The 24,095-nt window shown below is 30.9% G+C and overlaps 1 protein-coding gene across 5 annotated transcripts in view; it reads right to left on the bottom strand.

The window, feature by feature from the left end:
• LOC149056765 (uncharacterized) overlaps nt 1-24,095 on the bottom strand; it is a 56,079-nt gene that overhangs the window by 10,796 nt on the left and 21,188 nt on the right. For 2 of the 5 annotated variants that reach the window (XR_016191187.1, XR_016191189.1), the window contains exons 3-4: nt 17,097-17,284; nt 8,987-9,078 (exon numbers count right to left, since the gene is read on the bottom strand). Coding sequence is in view for 2 of the 5 variants with exons in the window: in XM_089224691.1 (XP_089080817.1) it covers nt 17,097-17,189 (93 nt within the window). In the remaining 3 variants the exon portion in view is untranslated. Of the gene's footprint in view, nt 1-8,986; nt 9,079-17,096; nt 17,285-22,419; nt 22,550-24,095 lie in introns of those variants that run through there. The other 3 variants (XR_016191188.1, XM_089224690.1, XM_089224691.1) reach the window with 2 other exon arrangements.

Below are 24,095 nucleotides of genomic sequence, written 5' to 3'. Positions count from 1 at the left end.
ATATAATTCTTTTCGTTATTTCTCTCTTATAATATACTAGAAGTCTGAATATATGAATAGCCACGATATAATAGTACGTACCTATATACCTAGACACGATAAATAATAGATGAAGATATGGTATATATATGTATATATCACAGAATAAAAAAATTAAACAATGTATCGTAACGATTGTGGTGTAAATTATTGCTGCTGCAGCAGTAATATTCGACACGTGCGCTTATAACAATATATATACTATGTATTATACTGTTTTTAACCAAGTGATCGATTATACATAATATCATTTCGCAAGGTCGGTAGACGAGTGAGCGATTTAATAATAATAATAATAATAATAACAAAATAAAAAACTGCAGCAAACTAAAACGTGCCGTTCGAATAAATTCCAAGTCTGCAACTTGTGCGTGTGGGGTTATGTATATTTCGTAACAAACCGCGATACACAAGGTGAACCTTCTCGACGTACTGGCATTTTGTGTCGTACAGGTAGTCTTGTTTCATCCTTAATATTATGTAGGTTTCTTTTTCATTTTTTATCATGTGGTATAGTGGTGTCTCAAAACAGTTCATTTTTATTGAGTTTCTGCCGCAGACACCCGTGCAGGCGATGGCAAACAAATAATGAAATAACTGACACGAACTGCAGCGCATCCTATCGGGTTAGCACTGCGTCTTTCGAATCCAAAAAACCACCCTGTATATAAATATAGGTGCATAAAATAGGTATGAGATATTTTGTGGTGCAATTTGCGAAATATACGCCGTATTATTTAAATATTTGTATAATATATTATCGAATGGTAATTATTATGTTGATACGAGTTGAATTGGAGGGGGTGGCTAAGAATTTTTCCAATCATATCCTATGATCAATAAGAAATTATCAAGCGACGTCGATCGAAGTAAGCATAGAATAACGTCAAAAGTTTGAAATACGAAAACACATTATATTTATCGATGCCGCGCATTAGTAATAATGACAACAACAATCATACCTATATCTAGGTACACGGCACAGTATATTATTATTATTATTATCATATTTACGTGGTAAACACGCGAAGATTGTCGGCGGCGGCTGAGGTGGCACATATGATATTATTATACCGTTCGCATTGTTCGAAGGCGATGGCGGCGAGGTTTGACATCCATTTTTTTTGTAATTAATTCGTACGACGGATGGACAAAAAGAGAAAAGAAAAGAATGGGAAACAAAAACCGATTTTCCGATTTGATTATTCTTTTGTGTTGGCGCTCGGGCGTATTGTGCGGCACTGTAGAAACGCGCGCGCGTGGACGGACGACGCGATGGAGGAGTGCGCTTTTAATGTGACCCGCGGGACGCTGCAGCTGGAGCCGCAACCGCACGTGGGCGTCACGCCGCGTATGGAAATTAAAAAGCTAATCATCGCACCGCCGACAACAATGCGCGAATCTCCGTATCATTATACGTAATTTTATATTTCTATATATATATTATATAGGACACGGATAGGTACACGCATTGGTATATTGTTTGAAAAAATAAAAATAAAATGCGTTATAGGTTGTACAGGTATAGTGGTACACCTACTAGCTATACGATATTGGTAAACATTATGACAATAGCAGATATGAATTAGGATAATAATATAACATAATAGCTATATATTTTATACCACTGGTTCCCAAACTGTGGGGCGCGCCTCCCTCGAGGAGCCTGTAGTCTGTACACATTGCAGCTGAGGAGGCGCAAGCAGTTATTATGAAGTACAATTTTTATTTTAAAATTTAGAGAAAAAAATATTTTACCGGAAATCTTTATCTGTTAATCAAGTATCAATAACGGATAATCGATAAAGACTATAAATATTTGGCCGCAGTGTGTAACTTAACGTTATAGGTATGTCACGTTATCTGTTTAATAATTCTTGCCTTATTCCGAATATTGTATAGAACTATAGAATATAGAATAAAGATAGTTTAAATGTAAAGTTAACCAAAAAAGCTGATCGATTTTTTACGATTTATATGGGAGGGGGGGCGAGATTTTCGAAAATCTACAAAGTGGGGCGTAGAATAGGAGAGGTTGGGGACCACTGTTTTATAAGAATAAAATGTCAGTTTTGACTTGTATACCTATATATAACTAACCACATCTGATTTTCAAACTTATAAATATAAGCACTTATACAATTACCGAAGCCGGATATAATATCGAAATTATTACAATACAGAAACAAAATATATCGCTCGGCATTTGTGCTACACAGTCCACTGATGCTAAACAATTGTTGGTTGCAACGTTCAAAAGAGCATATTTTAATTTTGTTACCAGCAATGGATTATTGGAACATGTAGATGTGGATATACGTTTTATTAAGAACTACAGATTATTATAATATATTTAGTAACTAGGCAATCGATAATAAGTTCACGCGGAATAGGCAAACGCCTAGGGCAGATTTTTATTGGGTCAAGTGCATTTGGTGGTTGTTATGGCATTAATTTTGATTAAATAAAATATATAGAATATATCATTTTTCCGCTCGGCGTATATTTATATCATCCACAGCTAGATATATGCATGTCAACAATATTACAATTTAATGATTGCGAAACCTTATTTTATATAGGCAGTGTTTCTACAATATTAATTTCACCACTTATTCGATAAATTTTGCTTGGAAGCAAAAATTTCCCAATTTTGTCTATCATCTCAAAATCACGCATATTGATTTTTATTAAAGTTGGGTGAAAAAATAAGCAATAAATACCAATAAGTCTCGAGGAATTTATTTACATATGACTTTTATTGATAATGGTCCAGCAATTTTTGAGTTTATTAATCATTAGACACAGACATACGCAACCAAAAATCCATAAACATCCATATCCCATATAAATATTTAGACAAATATTATATCTACAGATTTCAAAAGATACTGTCCGGAAGAATCAAAATAATATATTATTAACAGATGAATTCCTTAATCAGCGCGTAACAGCAGAATATTGTCAGATGACTAATAACACAAATTACTCGTAGGTAGGTGGTACAGGAGAGTTGCCTAGGAGTGGAAAAGTTGATTAGGGGCGGAAATCGAATACGTATCCATGTCTGACTATTATATTAATAATGACAATATAATATTGACGGATGCCGAACACTTGTTGATTGTGTTTATACGAATTGTTTCTTTTCTTTTCGCCTCGACAAACGACACAATTGTTATACTATATGCATCTGTCGTCCGTTATTGTTGAGTTATTCAGCGCGTTTATTGGCACGTGTGTTTCTTACGCGCACTTATGACATACTATTATACATCACTATATACCACTACGTGTATTGTTATGCAATTAATAAAGTGTGATAAGCTTAATTTATATGCATTTTAATGTATAGGTATTTACTATTTAGCAATATGCATTATCTCGTCGGGCCGCCGACACGCGCTGTCAAAATTACGATATTATATTTGTCGGTCGACAAAAATCTGCGACTCGCGCACATCGTAAACGACACAAAATCAATATAAAAAAAAAATGCGTGGGTTGTTTGCATACTGCATACATAATATTCTAATATTATGCCTATCCGGTACACACGATAATCCGGAGGGATAACGATTGAAGAAACATATTATATTACTATTATTATAACGATTTATTGTTAGGTAATCAATTGTGTTTGTTTTTTTCCGATATGGTGAGAAAAATATCATAATAATATTATCTGTTCGGCATGTATAAATATAAGAGAAAAAACGCCCGAGGCCATATGATAATATTGCACGATGGTAGAATATTTTAACGCCGCACAGACTTAAACTCGGTGAAATGTAAACTGTAAATATTTTTTTAATACGCGGTTATTTGGTTGTTTTTTTCAAATATTAAAATGAATTCCAGTGCGAGCCTTTTCTTTAAATTTTTTTCAACCTGTTGAATTACCCATATTCAGAACCACAAGTGTGATAGTCTTTGATCGCTCACACCCACTCAAACATTGTCTTTTAATATTTATTATAATGAAATAAATGCCCATGTACTTGGCATACGACAATATAAATTCTATACAATCGATTATTTTAAATAGCACAATGATTAAACAAATATCAAATATGATTACGCACAGAGGCGGATTTGTGAGGGGAGGGGGTGATGAGGCGATGTGGCTTTTTTTTTACTCGAATTATAGCGCCGTATGATAAAATTAATATGAAATGCATAAGTCATAACTATAATTTTAAACGTATAAATAAATTATACATAAAAAGATTTTTTTTTATGAAAATCGGAAATGTGTATTCAGTTATGTAATTATTTGTACCTATCAATCTATGATACCAATTCACCCCTTCCTCAAATGATCTTCAGATCCGCAACTGATTAGTGAGTACGCATCGAAATTGAAAATATTTCCATTTCGAAACCGCGATAACGCATAATTTCTACAAAAGTCGCTATTTCGTCTCGTTATACCTACCTGATGTAATGATAACACTATATATGTAGTATCGCACTATAACGATCGGTAAAATACGATTGCGCGCATTTTACCTTTTTCATAATACGATTGCGCACGTTTTAATGGGACAATAGAACATACATTTTGGGTAAGATATATGTACGATTGCTCGTAAAACTTCATGCGATGTTGCCAAACTAGGCATAATTAAATTTAGTGGTAGTATAAAAAAAAAAAAATTGAAGGTAATTTAATTTTGCTTGATCTAAGAGTTTTTAATAATAATTTAGTCAAAATTCATACAGATCCAATGCAATTAAGAATAAAATAGACGAACAAATCATAAAATGCATATAAATGTGTAATTCGATTTTGTTAGTATAGTAGCTGAACACATTTTTCTGGTGCATCTCCATTTCATCAAATTATCTTTTCATTTATTAAATTAAACGATATTTAAATTATTTTACCACGAGTAACATTTTTTTTCTTTCGGACAAAATCACACGTACTTCGTTTATCTTTATTGGTTCCATGATGATGAATGATATTATTACTTACAGCAGATATTAGTAGGTAACTCAACTATACATACATATGAGTATATGGTGGGAATTCAAAATTACGATAAAAGATGAGATAATCAGATAAATACGACAATAATTATCTTAGAATTTGTATCATTGAGTTATTAAATTTGGGAATATTGCACGATCGTGTAATCGTATTTAACACGCGGAATCGTAAACCTGCAAAAGGGTACGCGCGCAATAGTAATGCGCGCAATCGTATTCTACCCATAACGATATAGGTACATCCTGTGATATATTCGTAATTTTTTTCTAGGGTATACGCTCAGCACATTGACGTATATTGAGTGGAGAGGGGTGGGGAGCTTAATCCTCTCTCTCACTCTCAAAAAAAAATTTACCACCAAACCTAAAATTAACTTATGGTGGGCCGTGGGGTATTTATATTTAAATTGTTAAATTGATTTATATACCCCCCTCCCCCCACAAAAAAAGGTTATTAGACATATTTACGCCATGCATTAGGATAAGATGGAGTTAGAACATACTTTTTATCACATAACTTCGTTCTGTTTGCCATGTATGCGGTAAAAAAAATTGATCTTATACATTTTTTCTAACGATTACAACTATAAGACAATTGGTAATTCAATAAAAAAAATTTGAAGGTATACGGGAGTAATATACGCGCGTATACCTGCGTATCGCTAGTAATTTTACTGGGTATACGCTAAATCAGTAAACTGGTGGTAGGGTATACGCCGTATACCTCAAATACACCAAAACCTAACCAATACATCTATATACTATCACTAACGAAAAGTTCCGACCGAAATAGAGGTTTTTAAATAATTATTTCAGTAAATTATTGGCACTTTCGTTGCACTGTTCCTATTGCCCACAATGAGGCTTTTGAACCGTTTGCAAGTCGCAACGATTCGGCGCATAGGTATATTACCTACTATAGAGAAATACGATTCCGATGTGCCCATAGCGCGTACCCTAAAATACGAAGCTGTAATACAATATTATCGTGTTTATGATATTATACTTTCGCGCGTGTCTGACGAATATGTATTTTCCTTTCCCCGTCGCGATTAATAATTAACACATCATAATAAGAAATGTATATTACACGGTTCGACTTACACGCGTTACGAAACAGACCGGCTTGGCTGTACGCTAAGACGATCACAGCCGAAACAACAACAACAACTATTATACTAACATTTCGATTATTATTATTTATCATCATAATAAAGCGCATACCGACGGCGGCGGCGTTTGAATGAACATCATCACCGGCGGGACGCAGTACGGCTATTATAATAATAATAATAATAATAATATGAAAACGCGACAAAAATCGACGACTCGTCACGATAATAATATAATAATATCGCATACCGTATATTTTATTATTACGACGACGACGACGACGCGACGGTCAAAGTTGTACAACCCGTGGGCGTTCGTTCGCGCATTCTCTCTCTCTATATAGGCGCGCTGAGCAGCAGCACCAGCAGCAGACGCCCTTGTCAAGGTGAATATCGAAACACAATAAAGTATTTATACATGTGGACTGATACAAACACGCGCACGCGTGTACACACGTATATAATATGTTATTATTATAATATATTATTTCGTCGCTCGTTCGGCGAGAGAGGCTGCCAAGAGACGACGACAAGACAACGCGCACCACATATTTTACACACATAATAATATATAGTGCAGTAGGTAATAATATATACATATACCTATACATGCACGCATACACGCAACGAGCGCTCGTGAACCGTGTTCGCATAGGCATAATATAGGTAGGTTTATAATGTGCCCACTATAAATATAATATAATATAAGCGCGTGCGACGACAAAGGAATTAAATTTAAAAGACACGCTCTGCACTCGTACGCCATAACAGCGGACAGGAGAAAGGATCGACCGAGCTTGTTGTGTCGTATCGTCGTGTACATAGGTACACGTTATATACGCGCACGCGTGTGTGTGTGTGTGTGTGTGTGTGTGTGTGTATTGGTCGTGTGCATCGGCAGAGGAATATAAATAAAATATATATGCATATGTGTATATCTATAAAATAATACGATATATTATATATGATATCTCAGCGTTGTCGTTGCACCCTCTAAAACCGTTCATATACAGAGCGCGATTCCCCAAGCCCACTCACTCCTTTTTTTGGTTTAAGAAGCTACGGACTGTGTGTGTGTGTGTGTGTTGCTCGGGCCACGATATTAAAAAAACACGTAATGTATATTATATTGCTGTATTATGTAGGTGTGCGTATGTGTGTGTAGGTGCGCATTGAGCTTATACGATATCTATAGACACGCGTATTACATTAAGGCGCCGAGTGTACTAATGTCATTTTGTCCTCAAAAATATACTTTACGAGGATATAATGATTCTGTCTTGCGGTTGAATTAAAAAAATTTGATTATTTTTCATGAGTTACAATAAAGGAAAATGTTATAGGCGGTCCGTATTGAACTCAATTTTTCAATATTTTATTCTCAAACATAATAATATGTCTTAAAAAAAAAAATAAACAATAATTTTAAGCTTTTTTGCTTTTGAGGTATTCTAAATATAATCAAAAAATCATGGTTTAATACGGGCTGTAGAAAGTGTATTCTTCTGCAGATAAAAAAAAAAAAACTGTGATCAAAATCCAACAACTTTACGAGGCTCAGAGTTTTTTCTGTAAAGTAATTCTGTTTAAATACGTATTATTATACGTATAATATAATATAATACGTCCATCCCAATCTCCTTAAGCAGATATCTAGCAACACATTAATGGAAAAGGAAAATTATTATAATTATGATGATGGTGGCTAAAATATAAAATATGATTTTCAGATTTTATATTATGATTTTTGGAAATTTAGAAAATCGGCATCACCGAACCGTTTAACCTAGATCCACTGCGGAGATGACCCACAGAACGAAAAAACACTACAATTCATATGCACTCGAGTTACACAGAAACGTTTTTTACGGTTCCTCCAAATAGACCTAACTTGAACTTCAATAGATAATAACGTCACAAATCACCGCATACTTAAAATGAAATCGATCAGTGGCGTGGTGTTGAACTCATTTTTGGCGAGAAGCAAAACTGTATACAAGGTCATCGACATACTGATGTTTTCGGCGTACTAATTTACTACTAAGTACTAAATTTTTGAACTATAATTAACAGGTTTTATGCTGTATAGATAGATTGTAGAACGTATGTTACAATATGTATTAAGTAAGACACATATTATTACATGCGTAGTAAATATTTCTATTTTGTACGATATACCTACCTATAGTCACCAAGATGTCTAGGTATTTCGTGGCAGGGGAACCACTCATCCACCAAACATTTTTCAGGGGCAATTATCGCTTCAAAATCATATACCTACGCCATGCCACTGAATTGTTCGATCAGCTCGCTCACACAAGAACAAACGCATAAAATATTTCCGTGCCCCTCATACCTGAAGAGCAATACAGGATGGAGCTTGCAGGAATCTTGACGCGACGGTGCATGGCAGCGAAACGACGTTTTCGGAATTGTCTATTTAGTAGTGTGCACTGTGCATGCGCGCGTTTTATAAGTAATTCACTCGGTGGCGGAAACGGCGTTGGCGTGAATACCGCGTATGGGTAGGAACACGACGAGAAAAAAAATTCGATATCGTACCGCGTTTGACAATATTGTATATTATTATTATTATTATGTATTATTTTTTTATTCCGCAGCCGCCGCTACCGCAGTGATATGTACAACGACGGCAGCCGCCAGCCACGACAAAAGTCCCTCTTTCGTTTTATGCAGTGACCACGACGAATGTCAACATTAAACACGAGTACAACATACAACTACTGCTACATTATGTTATAAAGTTGTATAAAGTAATGTTATACCACTTATACCTAATACAATAAATAATATTACTACTTAGGTATATTTTTACTCACACGTTCGACTGTTAACTTCTCAATCCACTGATTGTTTTTACTTGCCGATATAATTTCATTGCCTATTCGACTTGCGCCAATATTTGTAAGGTCTGTGGATTTTACATATTATTATTATTATTACTAATATTATCTTAACACTTTGGTACATCTGTATATGATTGGCGAGACCTAAGAAATGAACGGATAACGCACGATAGCTGAACTTGATAATTTAACTGAATATAATATTTAATAATTTATCTTTAGTCTATAGCCATAGGAATAAAAAAAATGTGTCCTTATACTATATGTCTATACTTATTTTACGGTATTGCCGATTGTTTGCGATAACGCTAAAAAAAAAAAAAAAAACATTACAGGTTACTCATTATTATTATGGGTACCTATATTTTTTCGTTTAATACCCTTTAAATCGTTAGGTTTATATTTTTCATTATAATAAACTATTATTAAAATATAATGATATGATATGTATAGTGTATACACAAGGCGACTCTGCGTGTGGTAGTTGAATAAAAACGCAATATACGCGTACTTACCACGGCCAAGAACGCGGTTGGGAATTTAGGAATTCGATGCGATAATATTATGTACTTAGTATCTACATATAGTTGTAGAAAATTGTAATCAATGTAATTGTTATATAAATATAAAATCGTTTTAAATATTTATTGCTATACCGCTTTGTTTTCGTTCCATACCGAAATGAGACATTCCCATGAATGTGTAGAATTATTTTACGAATAATTGCGTCATACAAGGAGGTAATATATAAATAAACAATTGCAGAGTTTTGGTGTTATACTATTATGATCAAAATAGTCTCTGTAGGTAGTAGGTACACAAAAATATTATAATCACATTAAAACACTCTCGTCTCCTAATCAGCAAACAAATAAAAATAATAAACGATTAAGAAAACACCATAAAATTGTAATATTATGGTAACATACTAACATGCTTTATACATGATACGCAGTTCACCATAAATTATAATTAATTACTTGGCGGCACGCGCGGTGAAGACTTAAAGTTATTAAAATTTAAATGATTAACAGAGTCATTAATCTTGGAATAAAGTTGGATAAGTATACAGTATACAGTAGAAATATAATATACAGGACCGTGGTATTAAAAATAATATATATATATAATCATATTGACGTACAATTTAAAATGTCAAATAGTTGAGTAACAAGTCCTCGCCAAGTAAATAATAATTATAGTGTAGAAGAAAAGTATATTATTCTGGATTCGTTCTATTTGGTTCATTTAATCATTTACAGTAAGACATCACAACTTCATGGTACATGTTTATTGCTTGTACAGTTGTACATAATAATATGTATATTTTATTTTTGTTCAGTCATTTTCTCACAACGGAATCACACGAACTGTTTTCGATGTAATTAATATTTTATAATTTTCTGTTTCTTTTTTATAAAAACGTTACGATGTATTGCTATATCATTTTAATTTATCATACAATATTATGGCATATCTGTTATGGATGTATAATCATGTATACAATATTATATTTTTATATATTACTTATGTCATATCCATTCCCGAGGTTAGGTTATTTATACAAGAAAATGATTATTAAGAACGCAAAAACGGTTCAATAGCTCGAAAGAATATAGTAAAAAACAAACGAACTGTGGGTGGCGCACGTACCCATCATATCATCTGCATTCAGTTTTCAATTTGATTGATGGCAATATTGAACTTCACGGTTTCATTTAATTATTAGGTACTGAGGCTGTATACCATATATCTGTATTTTTTTCATATACTTTTTGTACTTATTTGGTGCCACGATCATTAGGCCTTAGCTCTTAACTCAAACACAATCTACCAATAATGCGCCTAATACAAATCGACTAGACAATTTATTTAAAACAATTTAAAATAATAGCTGCCGATTTTTATTTTTTTATTTATCATACTTGTGTGTATACTATATATACGATTTTTTATTAACTTGATTAAAGAAACCGCCCGACATTGGCACTTAACCGCAAGTATAAGTTTCGACGTTAATTAATTGAACAGAAAGTTTCTGGACCATTAGTATCTGAACATTTTTGGAAGATTACCAGGTAAGGGATCGGACATTAAAATTGGTCACGTGTGGGTTGATACTGTTTGAAGGCGTTATTCGAATTTATTTTATAGTACTGTTTTGCTAAGTCGTTGACAGTTGACGTGCGTAGGTCGAATCGGAAGGTAACTTTATACTGGGAGATATTATATGTTATAAGCATATAAGTATATTTTATATTATATGCAAATCGGTACAAAAACGCTGATAAGAATAAAAAAAAAATTATAACAAAATGTTTAGTTTAATACTATTTATTAGATTTGATTTTTGATCGTTTTCGTATTTTTTTTTTTTGCGATGGTTGATTAATAGTTTTAGATTCTGAGCTAAGTGATATATATGTAGATTTTTTTATGCTTTTCGTTTTGTGTGTCAAAAAATAATTTTAATCTTAACAAAAATACTTCGATTTTGAACTTCAATACAATTGCTGATGGGCAAGTGAATCTGTATAACACTTTGGAGCGAAGGGGGAGGTTAAAAATATTAATAACTGTATCCTAAGGTTTTATTATCTTAAAGTTTTATTCTAAGAAACTATTTTAGAGGACGCTACAACCCGCATGTGTTGTCTCCGTCTTACACGCGTACTACATAGCAAATTTTCGTTCGCTAGATTCAATAGTGTGCTGTTAGTTTTGATATTAGAGTGAATTGACCCATTATCAAACTTTTAGGTAAGAATATGATCTGTGTTCTCATGTTGGTTTTTTACGATATTTTAATTTTTAAATGAGTTATGAGCATGTTAAGTGTGAATATTTGAAAATTCACATAACTCATTTAAAAATTAAAATATCGTAAAAAACCAACATGAGAACACAAATAATATTCCTACCAAAAAGTTTGATAATGGGTCAATTCACTCTAATATCAAAACTAACAGCACAATATTAAATTTAGCGAATGAAAATTTACTATGTAGTACGCGTGTCGACCCAAAAGTTAATTCATTAATCACAAAAATATATTAATATAATACTCTTTCTATAATAATTAAAAATTGATATTATAAATTATAATAAATGCAATGATCTTGTCAAAAATTCTACTTAGGGTATTAGTAATAGAAAAAGAGTCAGTAGCAATACAATTTATACTTCGTAAAATATACTTACGTTAGTAGTGATAATAAAATAGACAGAATGTTCAGAATCGTTTTTCGTGTGCAATTATTTATCATCTAATTAAAATCGAACTCATGCATTCCAGTGGCTTACTCTCAATGACAAAGTACACTCGACACTTACAGCAGATCATGTAGTTAACTATACTTTCCCCCTTTTTTATGTTGACTCGTTGGCTGTCTTTATAGTTTGATAATAACAAACAATTTATTCGAAATAAAAATAGTGCACTTGTTAAGAAATGATTTTTCTCACATAATTACCTACCTTCTTCATTATTTGAAATCTTGGGTTAGATCCATAACTGTCATATATGTGAAAAGTAATTTATATTCGCACGGTTAAATACTCAAACATTAAACTGTTAAACTATAATAATAAGTAATAATTGTTTGAATATTTTAATTGTATACTTATGAGAATAAAAATTTAAAAATATTGTACTCAAAGTATGTAAACAATTATTCGTCAGTACACCGTAATCATAATATTAATGACCCACTGAATATGAATAAATTAACAATAACATATTATAGAACCACGCTTTCACTAATAAACGAGACATTTTTCAAACAAAAAACTAACGATACGATTATCCTTCTACAACATATTTTATAAGATTTGAATGGCTGAGTAAGTTTTAATTTTTTAGCTGGTTTAGCAAAAGGAACTAATAATAAGTCTATGTTGAAGTTAAAAATGCATCTATTTACTATTATGATATATAAATATATAATAATATTATACTGACATACATTATAGCACAACTAGTTTATTAAATATATTATACTAGTATAATAGTAGGTATCCTAGTTGTTTTTTACTTCGGGCTAATAATATTATTTACTCGTATTACACCATCGATCTAATTCATTTCAGTTAAAGTTCAACGTTTTTGAAAACAAAGCTTACAATTATTATTATTTTTAATAAAAACCCACTTTTGCTGCACTTTAGAGTTTTAGTACACAATTTTCAATAAACCGATGATCCACTATATACGTAATGTTATACTCTAAATATATAAAATAACAATGCAACAATCGAAAATATCAGTGCATTATAGTTTTCTCCCAAAATATACGAATTGCCTTAAAATAATAACGTTAAAAACAGTGAAAATATACATTGTGTAGAAAATGTCGTATTGTATAATGACTTAAAATTATGTATTTTAAATATTTTCAAAATTTTCAATGCATTTCTGAAATAAAAATTGCCATACGTTATAAGTACCAATACCCAAATATTAAAAACAATCTTATTAGATGCACGCCACTTCCCAGAATGTCATGTACGATCAACATTCTTGTTGATAAAATACAATAATAAGTGTATAATATCGAATCCGCTCCGCCGAGATAACCTACTAGAGTAATAATACACAATAATATTATAATATTGTGTACATTATTATTACCCAGCACTGCATAACATCCTATCGCACCGCCGAGGAATGCTGCTGGCGCTGCTGCACAGAGTCTGCTCTTAAATTATACCATACCTATACATTGGTATAAAGATATAATACCATAATATACCTACACGATCGGCCGGCTAGCGTTCTTCCCCCGTCGCGGTCATAGACGGCTGGTGTGTGTATTACCTCTATACTGTGTACAACAACTACCCGATTGAGAAATTCGCGTACGCCTTCTCTCCACCGCGCGCGGGTTTTTATATATATTTTTTTCCCGAACTCCACCGTTGGACTCGGTCCAAGCCTTATGATTTATGACGCGGAGAAATATTATCGCAATTAAGACAGACCCGGAGAAGTTGTTTTGTCGGATCTGACGTCCCGAGTGCAATGCAGCGTATATACCTACGACAAACGTACCCGACGCAACGCAAATAGTGATATTCGCGCGCACGAACGCAACCGAATCGAGTTCGCGTTTATTATTAATTATGGCGAGCGCCCCTTTTTTTTTATTTCGGTACACCTTGTAATACATACACTTATATATAATAATATATACGTACTAGTCTAGCGACGTGTTTATATTATATATTACAATAATAATAATAATAATATTATTACATAGGTATATACTCGACGCACGTGTACAACAGCAGCAGTAGTATAGTAATGCTGAATATCGCCATTCGAAACACACCCGATTGGTGAAAATATATAAAAACGAATCTAGGCGAGTTTTTATACACACAATAATAGTTATGAATTTATGATAATAATAATATAAAGGTAATATTATTATAACGTACGCCTGCCAATCCCGCGTGCACCAGTCGTTATATGTACGCGATGTGTGACGATGATAATAATAATGATAATGAAATCACGCGCTCGTGCGCACCTAGTCTGTATTAGCCTATACATCTATAATATAATATATAATTATAATTTATATATATAACGCAGTACGCGTATCACATAATTTAATGATAAAAATAATATATTATATCCTGCTCAAAATGATAATAAAACAAACTCTTAGGTGTGCTTACTCAATAATAACATTACACCGAGACCGTGGCCAACGGGACAACTGGCCCAACTGGGACGTCTGTTGATGTCGTTTTCTCAATGTCGGGACATCATGTATAGGTACTGTACATAATATATTATACGTAGGTTAGGTATAACCTATATACCACATATACCAGCTATTATATACCTATATATAATACTATTATGTGTCCCCGCCGTGAGACGGTCACGCGCCGTCTAATAGCACCGTATTTAGGGCTGCTGTGCGCCTAGAGAGATTCACGCACGGGACACGATAAATATGTTACAGTATATGTTTATTGTTTATACCTAAGTATAACTAACTTTACTTATTTAATACACAGGGTGTTTAAATCAACGCATGATGCACATTATTTCAACAACTAATGGTTTTTAAAACATTTGTTAAATTCAAATTAAGTCGTTGCAAACAACAATTTTCAAAAAAAAAAAAAATTATAAATGTATTTTCCACTATTTTTATCGTTATAATTTTTTAATTATTTTGATTATTTTGTTTAATGACGGCGTGTATTATTAATTTGTCGTTTCAAAGCATAGTAATAGTACGTATTCTTTGGAGTATATACTTTTTTTCCAAAAAAATTTTGTTTTATAAAACTACTTAGAATTATGTAAGAAATTTAGAGATATTATATTGATTTCAAAAATGTTTTCCTAAGACAGTGAGTGTTTTTCAATGGATCACCCCGTATATTATGATAGTTCACGCACATATAGGTGCGTTACAAAATACCATTGGACCTTAGAAAGAGTACATACTCAGCATAAAATACTGGCCAACTCGAACACGTACTCATATTACAACTAGCGTGTGGGTTTTTGACGTATATTATTATATGTATAATGTATATAGACAAAAAGTCCCATAGCAGCCATTCTGAGTCGAAGCTTCGCAATTTCATAATATTGATGTGCAGTACTGAAAAAATATTTAAGCGAAATCAGCTGATCGTTTTATTTTTAAAATTTTTAAAAATCGTCAAATTCTTTTTTTCAGGAAATTGTTTAAACAAAAATTAGTATATAATATGAATGTATTATCATAACATACGATGGAATGCTCAAAATAGATCAAAATAATAGTATACAATTTTTTTTCGATTTTATTATATTCACAAAAAAATTTAATATCATTGTACCTATACTAAAACCTGAAACCTAAAAACAACTTAATTGAGTTTCCCATCTCGTGTTATAAACATTTTTTTTTTATTATTAATTTCTAAATAAGTGCTTACACAATTTAAATATGGGTATAAAGGTATAATATAATATATATATATATATTGTGTTAGATAATTTTAGTAGTAATTATATCACTCAACCATGCAAAAGAATATGCCTATTATTTTTATTTTTGCAAATTGTGTAAAATTTGATGGCACGTGGAGAACGCCGCCACTATTTTAATTATTAGCAGATCTAAGTAAAAAGTTAAAAAAATCTGAATATAAAAATGATTCATAAAACATGGTAAAGGATTTTGAAAAAGGATTTGTGAAAGATCTATATAAAATATAAACACAGAATACATAAAATAATAATCATAAATTGTCAATTAAATACGTACAGATACACAAAAATTATTTTGGATCACCATTTACAATGGATACATGAAATTTTAGATAAATAATTTATATTATAGTTATAAACTTAAATATTTGTTAAAAATTGTATTTAATATTATTTTATTGTGTACAATACTACGTCAGTATACATTATACTTTGCTTTTTGGTAGTATATGGTTGTACTTTGCATACTGCCATACTGTTCGTCAAATCTACGCCTATGTAAACATCAATTACAACCCATTAAGAAATAATTTTGTATCGACCTTTACAGCTATATGTGGAAATCGTTTGTGTTTTTTTTTTTTGGTGTATTAAATCAGCATCTCATGTTTAAAACTGTTTGACCGGGTCTTGGGTAAACACGAATCGAAATGTTTTATGTACCTATATATTTCGCGTATGTACAAACAGTTTTACGAAATATTTCTTGTTGTATACGTTTGGTGCATAATGCATTTTCTGTACATTTTAAATAAATATTATTTCTTTTTATTGCAGGGTGTGTTATAACGGTTATTGCTTATTAGTCTCTGCGCATATATTTTTATTTTTTTTGTATAGAATTAGATTAGCATTAAAAACTACATTGAATAATAACATGATATTTATGTAAGGGCTTAGCCGTTTTAATTTTTAAAAGGTATTTGATTATTAAATAAAACATTAACATAAATACAGTGTATTACCTACAGGCCACAGAGGATGTATAAGTGCACTTTGGTTTATTCGTATATTTCAATTAAAGAGTTTCTCGCCATTTCGATAAGAATAAAATATACGCCTAATAATTTATATACATACGTGGCAGTAAGCCAAGAAACGGCTTTTTACGTTTGGAACAATGTTGGTTAGGTTATGGTGGTCGTACGAAGTACATAATATTCTTGAAGACATTGACTGGACATTGATTATTCTTCATTGGATCGTACACGGCCCTAAACTACGTAATTTGTACGTTGCGTTTTTATATCTATGACCGCACTCTGCGCCTGCAACAATGTTTATTAAATTATTATTAATTAATAGTGTATATACATAATCAGCATATACCGTATATATACAATTCAGTAAAATTAAAAATTATAGTTGTTTAACGTAAAGAAATATGTATTTATTTTATTTTTATTTTCTGTTAAGATATTTTAGACGTTCTAAAACTTATATGATTTAAGTAATACTACAAATATCTTATAAAAAATAAAATGTTTGATAAAAAAAATACACATTAAAATATCAGAATTTTTATAGATATAATTTTTTTTTTTTTTTTTTTTTTTATTAAAAGAAAATATATACAATCTGTATAAACAATACAATAAGTAATATGGTTGATTAATATACAAAACTGGATGGCTTGATAGAAGGGAGTGTCCAAACGACACTACTTCAATCTAGACTTTTGTTGATATTAGATATAAATTATAAATATAATAATATAATATGTACTATGAATATTTATACGAAAACGGTCCAATATACAGAGTGATTCTTTTATCATTGAACTCTAAGTAATATAGTAAATTATACATTATAAACATGAGAATTTAGTTAAAAATTGTGTTACAAATTATACAATACATCTTTATCAAAAATAAAAATAATATCATATTTCAATATTACATTTTTGATTATAATAATAATAAAAAAAAATAGAAGTTATACAAGCTATTATTTTATTATCTTTGGAAAAGTTTTGTTATATACAGAGTGATTCTTTTAAGTGGGTACACTAATTATCTCGAAAAGTATTTACTTTTTTCAAAATATTTTTTTACATGGTTTAAAGTTGTTAAAAACCCAACGTTTTAAAAAAAATATTATATTTTTAAATATTTTTTATCCTTATAATTTTTTAAGTTTTTTACTTTTTTGGATGACAACATAGAGTTTTAATTTCATATTCCAAAGCACAATATTTTTCTAAGTATTTTGATTCATAAAAATCGAATTTAGGACGAGTAGTTTATGAGTTGTATATATTTAAAGTTTAATTTGGCAGAGTGGAGTGGTACGGGGTTACCCCGCAAAATGTTTGTCCACTATACTCCGCTTGTCTAAACTTTAAATACTTATAACTCATAAACTACTCGGCCAAAATTCGATTTTTACGTATCAAAATAATTAGAAAAATATTCTGCTTTGGAATATGATATTATTGATATTAAAACTCTATGTTATCATTCAAATAGTAAAAAACTTAAAAAATATTAAAAAACATAATTTTTTAATAAAAATGTTGTTTTTTTTAACAACATGAAACTCTGTAAAAAAATATTTTCAAAAACATTGATACTTTTTGAAATAAGGAGTGTTCGATGATAAAAGAATCACCCAGTATACAATTTTAAAAAGTAATTTGAATATGTTATATTATAACTAACTACGCAACTCTGAAATTAATTTATACGAAATACAATTAAAATTCATCTATAAATTAATAGATGAAACATTTTTCAAATGTTTGTCGATTTAATTGTGCATAATGCCATACCGTAGAAAAAACCGGCTTCAAGAAAACTGAATGGTGTATATTGTGTTAATTTGCAGGGGCGTGCTTGCCTAGCATAGAATTATGGCGATGGAACGGTGTTATATCCCCCCTGTGGATTATTATTTTTATTATTTAATTAAATATAAATATAAAAATTCTAATAAGAGTTGGAAAAATATAACAGTTTAATTTTTTATAGGCATGTCAGATAATAGTGTGTAAGAATGTTGAATTATTAATCACCACTAAATAAACAATATTTTAAATCATTTTATCTTATTATATGCAGGTAAAATGATTTATAACACCTCATTTAAAAAATGTAAGCACGCCACCGGTTAACCTCACAAATTGACCACACTACTATTTGCACTAATATTCACACAAATATTCCTCTGTCATAATTTAGTACGAATACATCCTATAGAAAATATGCATGTGGACAAGCCAAAATTAAATACACTATTTTAGAACGTTTTTAAACAATTTATTTTAATTGTTCAGTTTACCGCATTGTTTAGGAAATATTTACATTTTAGACGACAGGGAAATTTTATATTACAACAAAACCTTACGAATCATTCTAATATAGGTACGCATTTAAGTAAATTGTTATTTTTCAAAATACTTCGTCTCTACCTAACGCAGTCTATTTTTGATACTTGCAAGTACAATATAATTTATATTTATATTTTTAATAATTGGATATATTTACAATTCATAATAATTTTAAATAAATATTTCTACAATCGTTTTATTCTTTATCTCAATACTTTTATAACACCAACAAGATGAAATAATTTCATAATAATACGAAGTACGTATTATCAATCAAATATTCTGTTTAGAAATTTGAATTTTACTGAATTTATCATAATAAAGCAGTTATTATCTAATTTACATAATGACGATTTGAATAAGATGTAGTTTATTTATGTTCTATACTTATATGAATGATTTATAGATGCATCGAATATTCGGAATAGACTAACGGATACGATATAGCCATTATAAATATAGGAACCTACCTAAGTATAATATAATATAAAACTTGTAATAAACATTAAAATAATTTACTTAAATTCCAAGAATTACCTATTTTGTCTGTGCGATTTATAACGATATAAAAAGTATATATCATGATATAAGTATAATTTACTTAGCTCATAATATATAATATATGCAAGAAGATTATCAACCATTAATATTATATAATTTATAATAAAGTAGGTACCTATAGTTCCTATGAAGTATGTATATTACCTATACGGTTGTGTGCATAGGTAGAAAACCACTACCTCTCGACTTCTCGTCTTCGATTATTCGATAGTTATCTACAATGAATACTGTACAATACTGTACGCAAATTAAGCTATTAGCTCGCAAATGTTTTGCGGAATGCAGATCACGTTATATTTACTCTGTGTTATATATAACAATAATAGAGGTATATCTTTTTTAATTTAATTGATATTTAAGATTTTGAGGTTAGCAAATAAATAAATTTATATCACAATGTCTGATTTTTCCCTATTAATTATTACCGTATTCTTCAACATTCAGGCAGGTTTTTGCTCAAATTAAATCTAATTGGAACTTTGAATGTTCAAATATAGAAAAATTTAATTAATAATTCATAATAATAAATAGAAAACAACCATTTACAGCCACTAAAGTCAGGTATTTTGTTTTAACTCAAAATACATAGGCGCCTATAACAAATCAAAAACAAATAACTAATAATAAACTAAACGTATGATATAATTTATAATTAAACATAATAATACAACATAAAATAACTTTTAAAATTTAATATATTACGCTATCTACACGTGTTCACCACTCAGAATCGTTTTTCATGTACACAATGATTTATCATTGAATTCAAATTTAGCACATCCATTACATAGTGACCTACTCAATGACAAGATATGCGCTGTAAGTCTATTTTATACAGCAAAGCGAGTTTTTTTAATTTTATTGTATCGTTCAACTTGTCATTAGACGGTTATTAGGTACAGAAAATAAGTAAAAAACTGCAGGCTGAATAAACAAAAAGTAATAATATTACTGCCTTATTATACAGCCGAAATGTCATCAAGATAGAAGTAAGTATTGTGCATGCCGAATGTCACGAGTCACACAAACAAATTATAGACAATTTAATAATGAGAATTTTGAAACAAGGTGGACATTAAAAATGTGTTTTGGTTTATCCTTTTAGACTTAAGTATCGCTTTAAGAATTCTTTAACATTTAGTTAACTAATTATTCAATGTCAATAAAACCAATTAATGATATGATAGAAAGATTCTTTGATTATATTATTTAATATAATTACATTGAAAAATAATCGAATATTTTAGAATTGACAACTAATTTGTGTGAGTCATTTTACATTAAATTCGACAATAGTTTCTATTCCGCACATTCGAACATCTTTCAGTATATCGATGTTTTAAGAGGACGGCTACCAAATGGAATGCGTATGACAAACGTACCTAGAACATAGTAAATATTCGTTCACTAATTTCAATAATGTGCTGTTAGTTTTGATACTAGAATAAAATAATATATTATTTAACTCTTATATGTCAGTACATTTATCTTATATCTATTATATTTTAATTTTCAAGCAAGATATGGATAGGCATGTGAAATATTTTAAATGCTCATATATCGCTTGAAAATTAAGGTATCGGATTAAATACAGCACTTAAGCACAGATAATATTCTTACCTAAACGATGATTTAAGTCAATTCAGTTTAATATCAAAACTAACAACACACTATTGAAATTAGTGAACGTAAATATGCTATGACGTACGAGTGTAACAATTAATGTGTGGATAATAATTATTGTTTTTGTAAATTATTTCAAACTTAACACTGTATAATTTCCGTATGCACACAGTGTAATAACTCCTAAAATAATAATGAGAATAATGTGATTACAAAGAGGATCATATAGAGAAATCCAGCATGAATCGTTACAAAAGATTACCTATGCATAAAAGTTTTTATTGATAACAATGTTGGTTACAGTGTTTTTAAATTGTACATCTGAGTTATACCACGAGCCATAGCTAGAAGTAAGTTAGAATTAAATGAGGTTTTTTTATTAGTTTTAATTTAATTTTTCGTTTTAGCTTTTTGTTCATTTGGATAAACACACAGGTGCACATTGACCATCAAAAACTTCCTTAATTCTTAGTGATCTTCCGCAAAAATATAAATTGATGATAATCGCTCTTTCCTTATCGTTCGATTATTTAAATGAAATACATTTTTACATTAATCATTATTCATAATTATCTAGTTTATTATCACTGCAGAGTCAGTGATCTACAACTGTCTTACGCATCCAATCATCCGGGCCCACCCTCCCTTCGATTTTGGTCAGGACACTAGTCCAAAAAAACATTGACCTTCGGCACTGAATCAGTACCTATATAGCTTGTGCTAGTAGCAGTAATACCCGCGCTCGTGACAACTTTTATATAAAAAAAAAATTACGACAAGAAATACACGAGTAAAAAAATAAGTATTGACATATTATTATAACATCATAGTACGCGCGTCTGTGTGTCACGTAACACTACGCTGTATTGGGTAGGTATAATACATACGCACCAAAAACATATTTTATAACTTGACCGTAAAAGCACGTGTGCAGCGACAAGTGCAGGTGCAGCAGTGTAGTGCAGCGGTGTACACGGATGTTGTTTCGCGCGTTTGTCATTGGTATTGGCGACTAATTGTTTGGTCCGCAACATCAGCCGGAGTTGCTGCAACACTACGGTCCGTCCATATTATAGTCGGTCTGCCCGTACGGATCGGCGTGGCGGTAGTCGCATGATTTATAGCCGTCGATTGCGATATTAATTCCAGTCGGCGGTGGCTGCCCACGCCCGGCGGCCGGCCCCGTTACTCCAGAAAAGAAAGAGGAGAAGGAAAGAAAAAAAAAAAGAAACAAGAATCCGGCAACACATTAATAAACCACGCACTATAGGTAGGTACATACATGTATACAATATAATATGTAGCTGCTGTCGGTATGTCAGTATATTATATTGTATTTGTATATATAATATTATGCGCTTGTGTGCGCGCGCGTGTGTTTATACATACACTGCCGATACTACCTATACAGGTAGAAGACAGAGGTATTGGTAATATATACACTAATACTAATACGAGTACGAGTGTATGAGTTTCGTTGCGTAAAATCCAAATGCTTGTAGTAATACACTTATACTGTACACAGGCTACATGTATCTACCTGCCGTGGTGCGTGCGTGTAAAGGTACACAGCAGTAGTACATAATAATGAACCTATAAGTGTACAGGTAGATAAACCAACAAAATAAATTACTAAAATGTTCGTCATAAGCCCCAAATCTTCCAATCCCAATTATCGTAGCTCTTTATTATTATTTATGCACAAAACCAAATTATAGTCAAAACTATACTCATTCGAATTTTGATTATGATAAAAGTCAACATTTTCAGAAAAATTATCCGCAAAATAATTTACAGTGGAAAAGAAGGAGGGTCTCATTTGAAAGACAAAAGTTTTGTACACTCCTTAAGTGGTACAAGAAACCTCGAGAATATAAAAATATGGTATTTAAAAACTCCAAACACCAAATTTTCAACAACTACATCACTGAACAAAAATAAATTTAGGTGAGCATACTTGGTGGATCACTCTGTATTATAAAAGAATATAATACATCCACCTTTCGTGAAAGAGTTAAATATCGGTTCGTTTGGTGAGACGACAACTACACGAAAAAGTACTTTTTACTTACACCTTACAATAATAATATAATAATAATAATAATAACGATACACTCTGGCTTGGTGTTGCTGTGATTGATGAGATAGCGTGATAAAAATTTCTGACTGCAATTGCTACTGAAGCACACACAAAAAAAAAAATGCATCAAAGTAATTTTATTATGTGAACGCATCTTAATAAAAATGTATAGAGAGTTGAGACTTTATGATAGTTCTAATAATTTTTCAAACTATTGATCGTTACATAGTTTTCGTTTTTCTTTTTTCATTGTGCACAATGTCCGACTATCCCACTTTGCCCGTAACGTATACACATTGTACGAGTACTAATAGTGTAGCTATACATAATTAATTAAGACCTTTTAGAGGTATAATTATTACTATAGGTAAGTATATGAAATTCGGCCATGATGTTTTAATAAAATAATAAAATTTAGAAAATACGTGAAAGTGGTGAGTGATAAAAAAATAGTAATAACAAAACAAGTATTTAAGTAATTTATTGT

This window comes from Diuraphis noxia, unplaced genomic scaffold (assembly GCF_037042655.1).
Source record: "Diuraphis noxia isolate RWA-SAM2 unplaced genomic scaffold, SU_Dnox_SAM2 contig0003, whole genome shotgun sequence".
NCBI lineage: Eukaryota > Metazoa > Arthropoda > Insecta > Hemiptera > Aphididae > Diuraphis > Diuraphis noxia.
The sequence above is the reverse complement of the archived record's forward strand: the minus strand, read 5'-3'. Positions and strand labels throughout refer to the sequence as shown.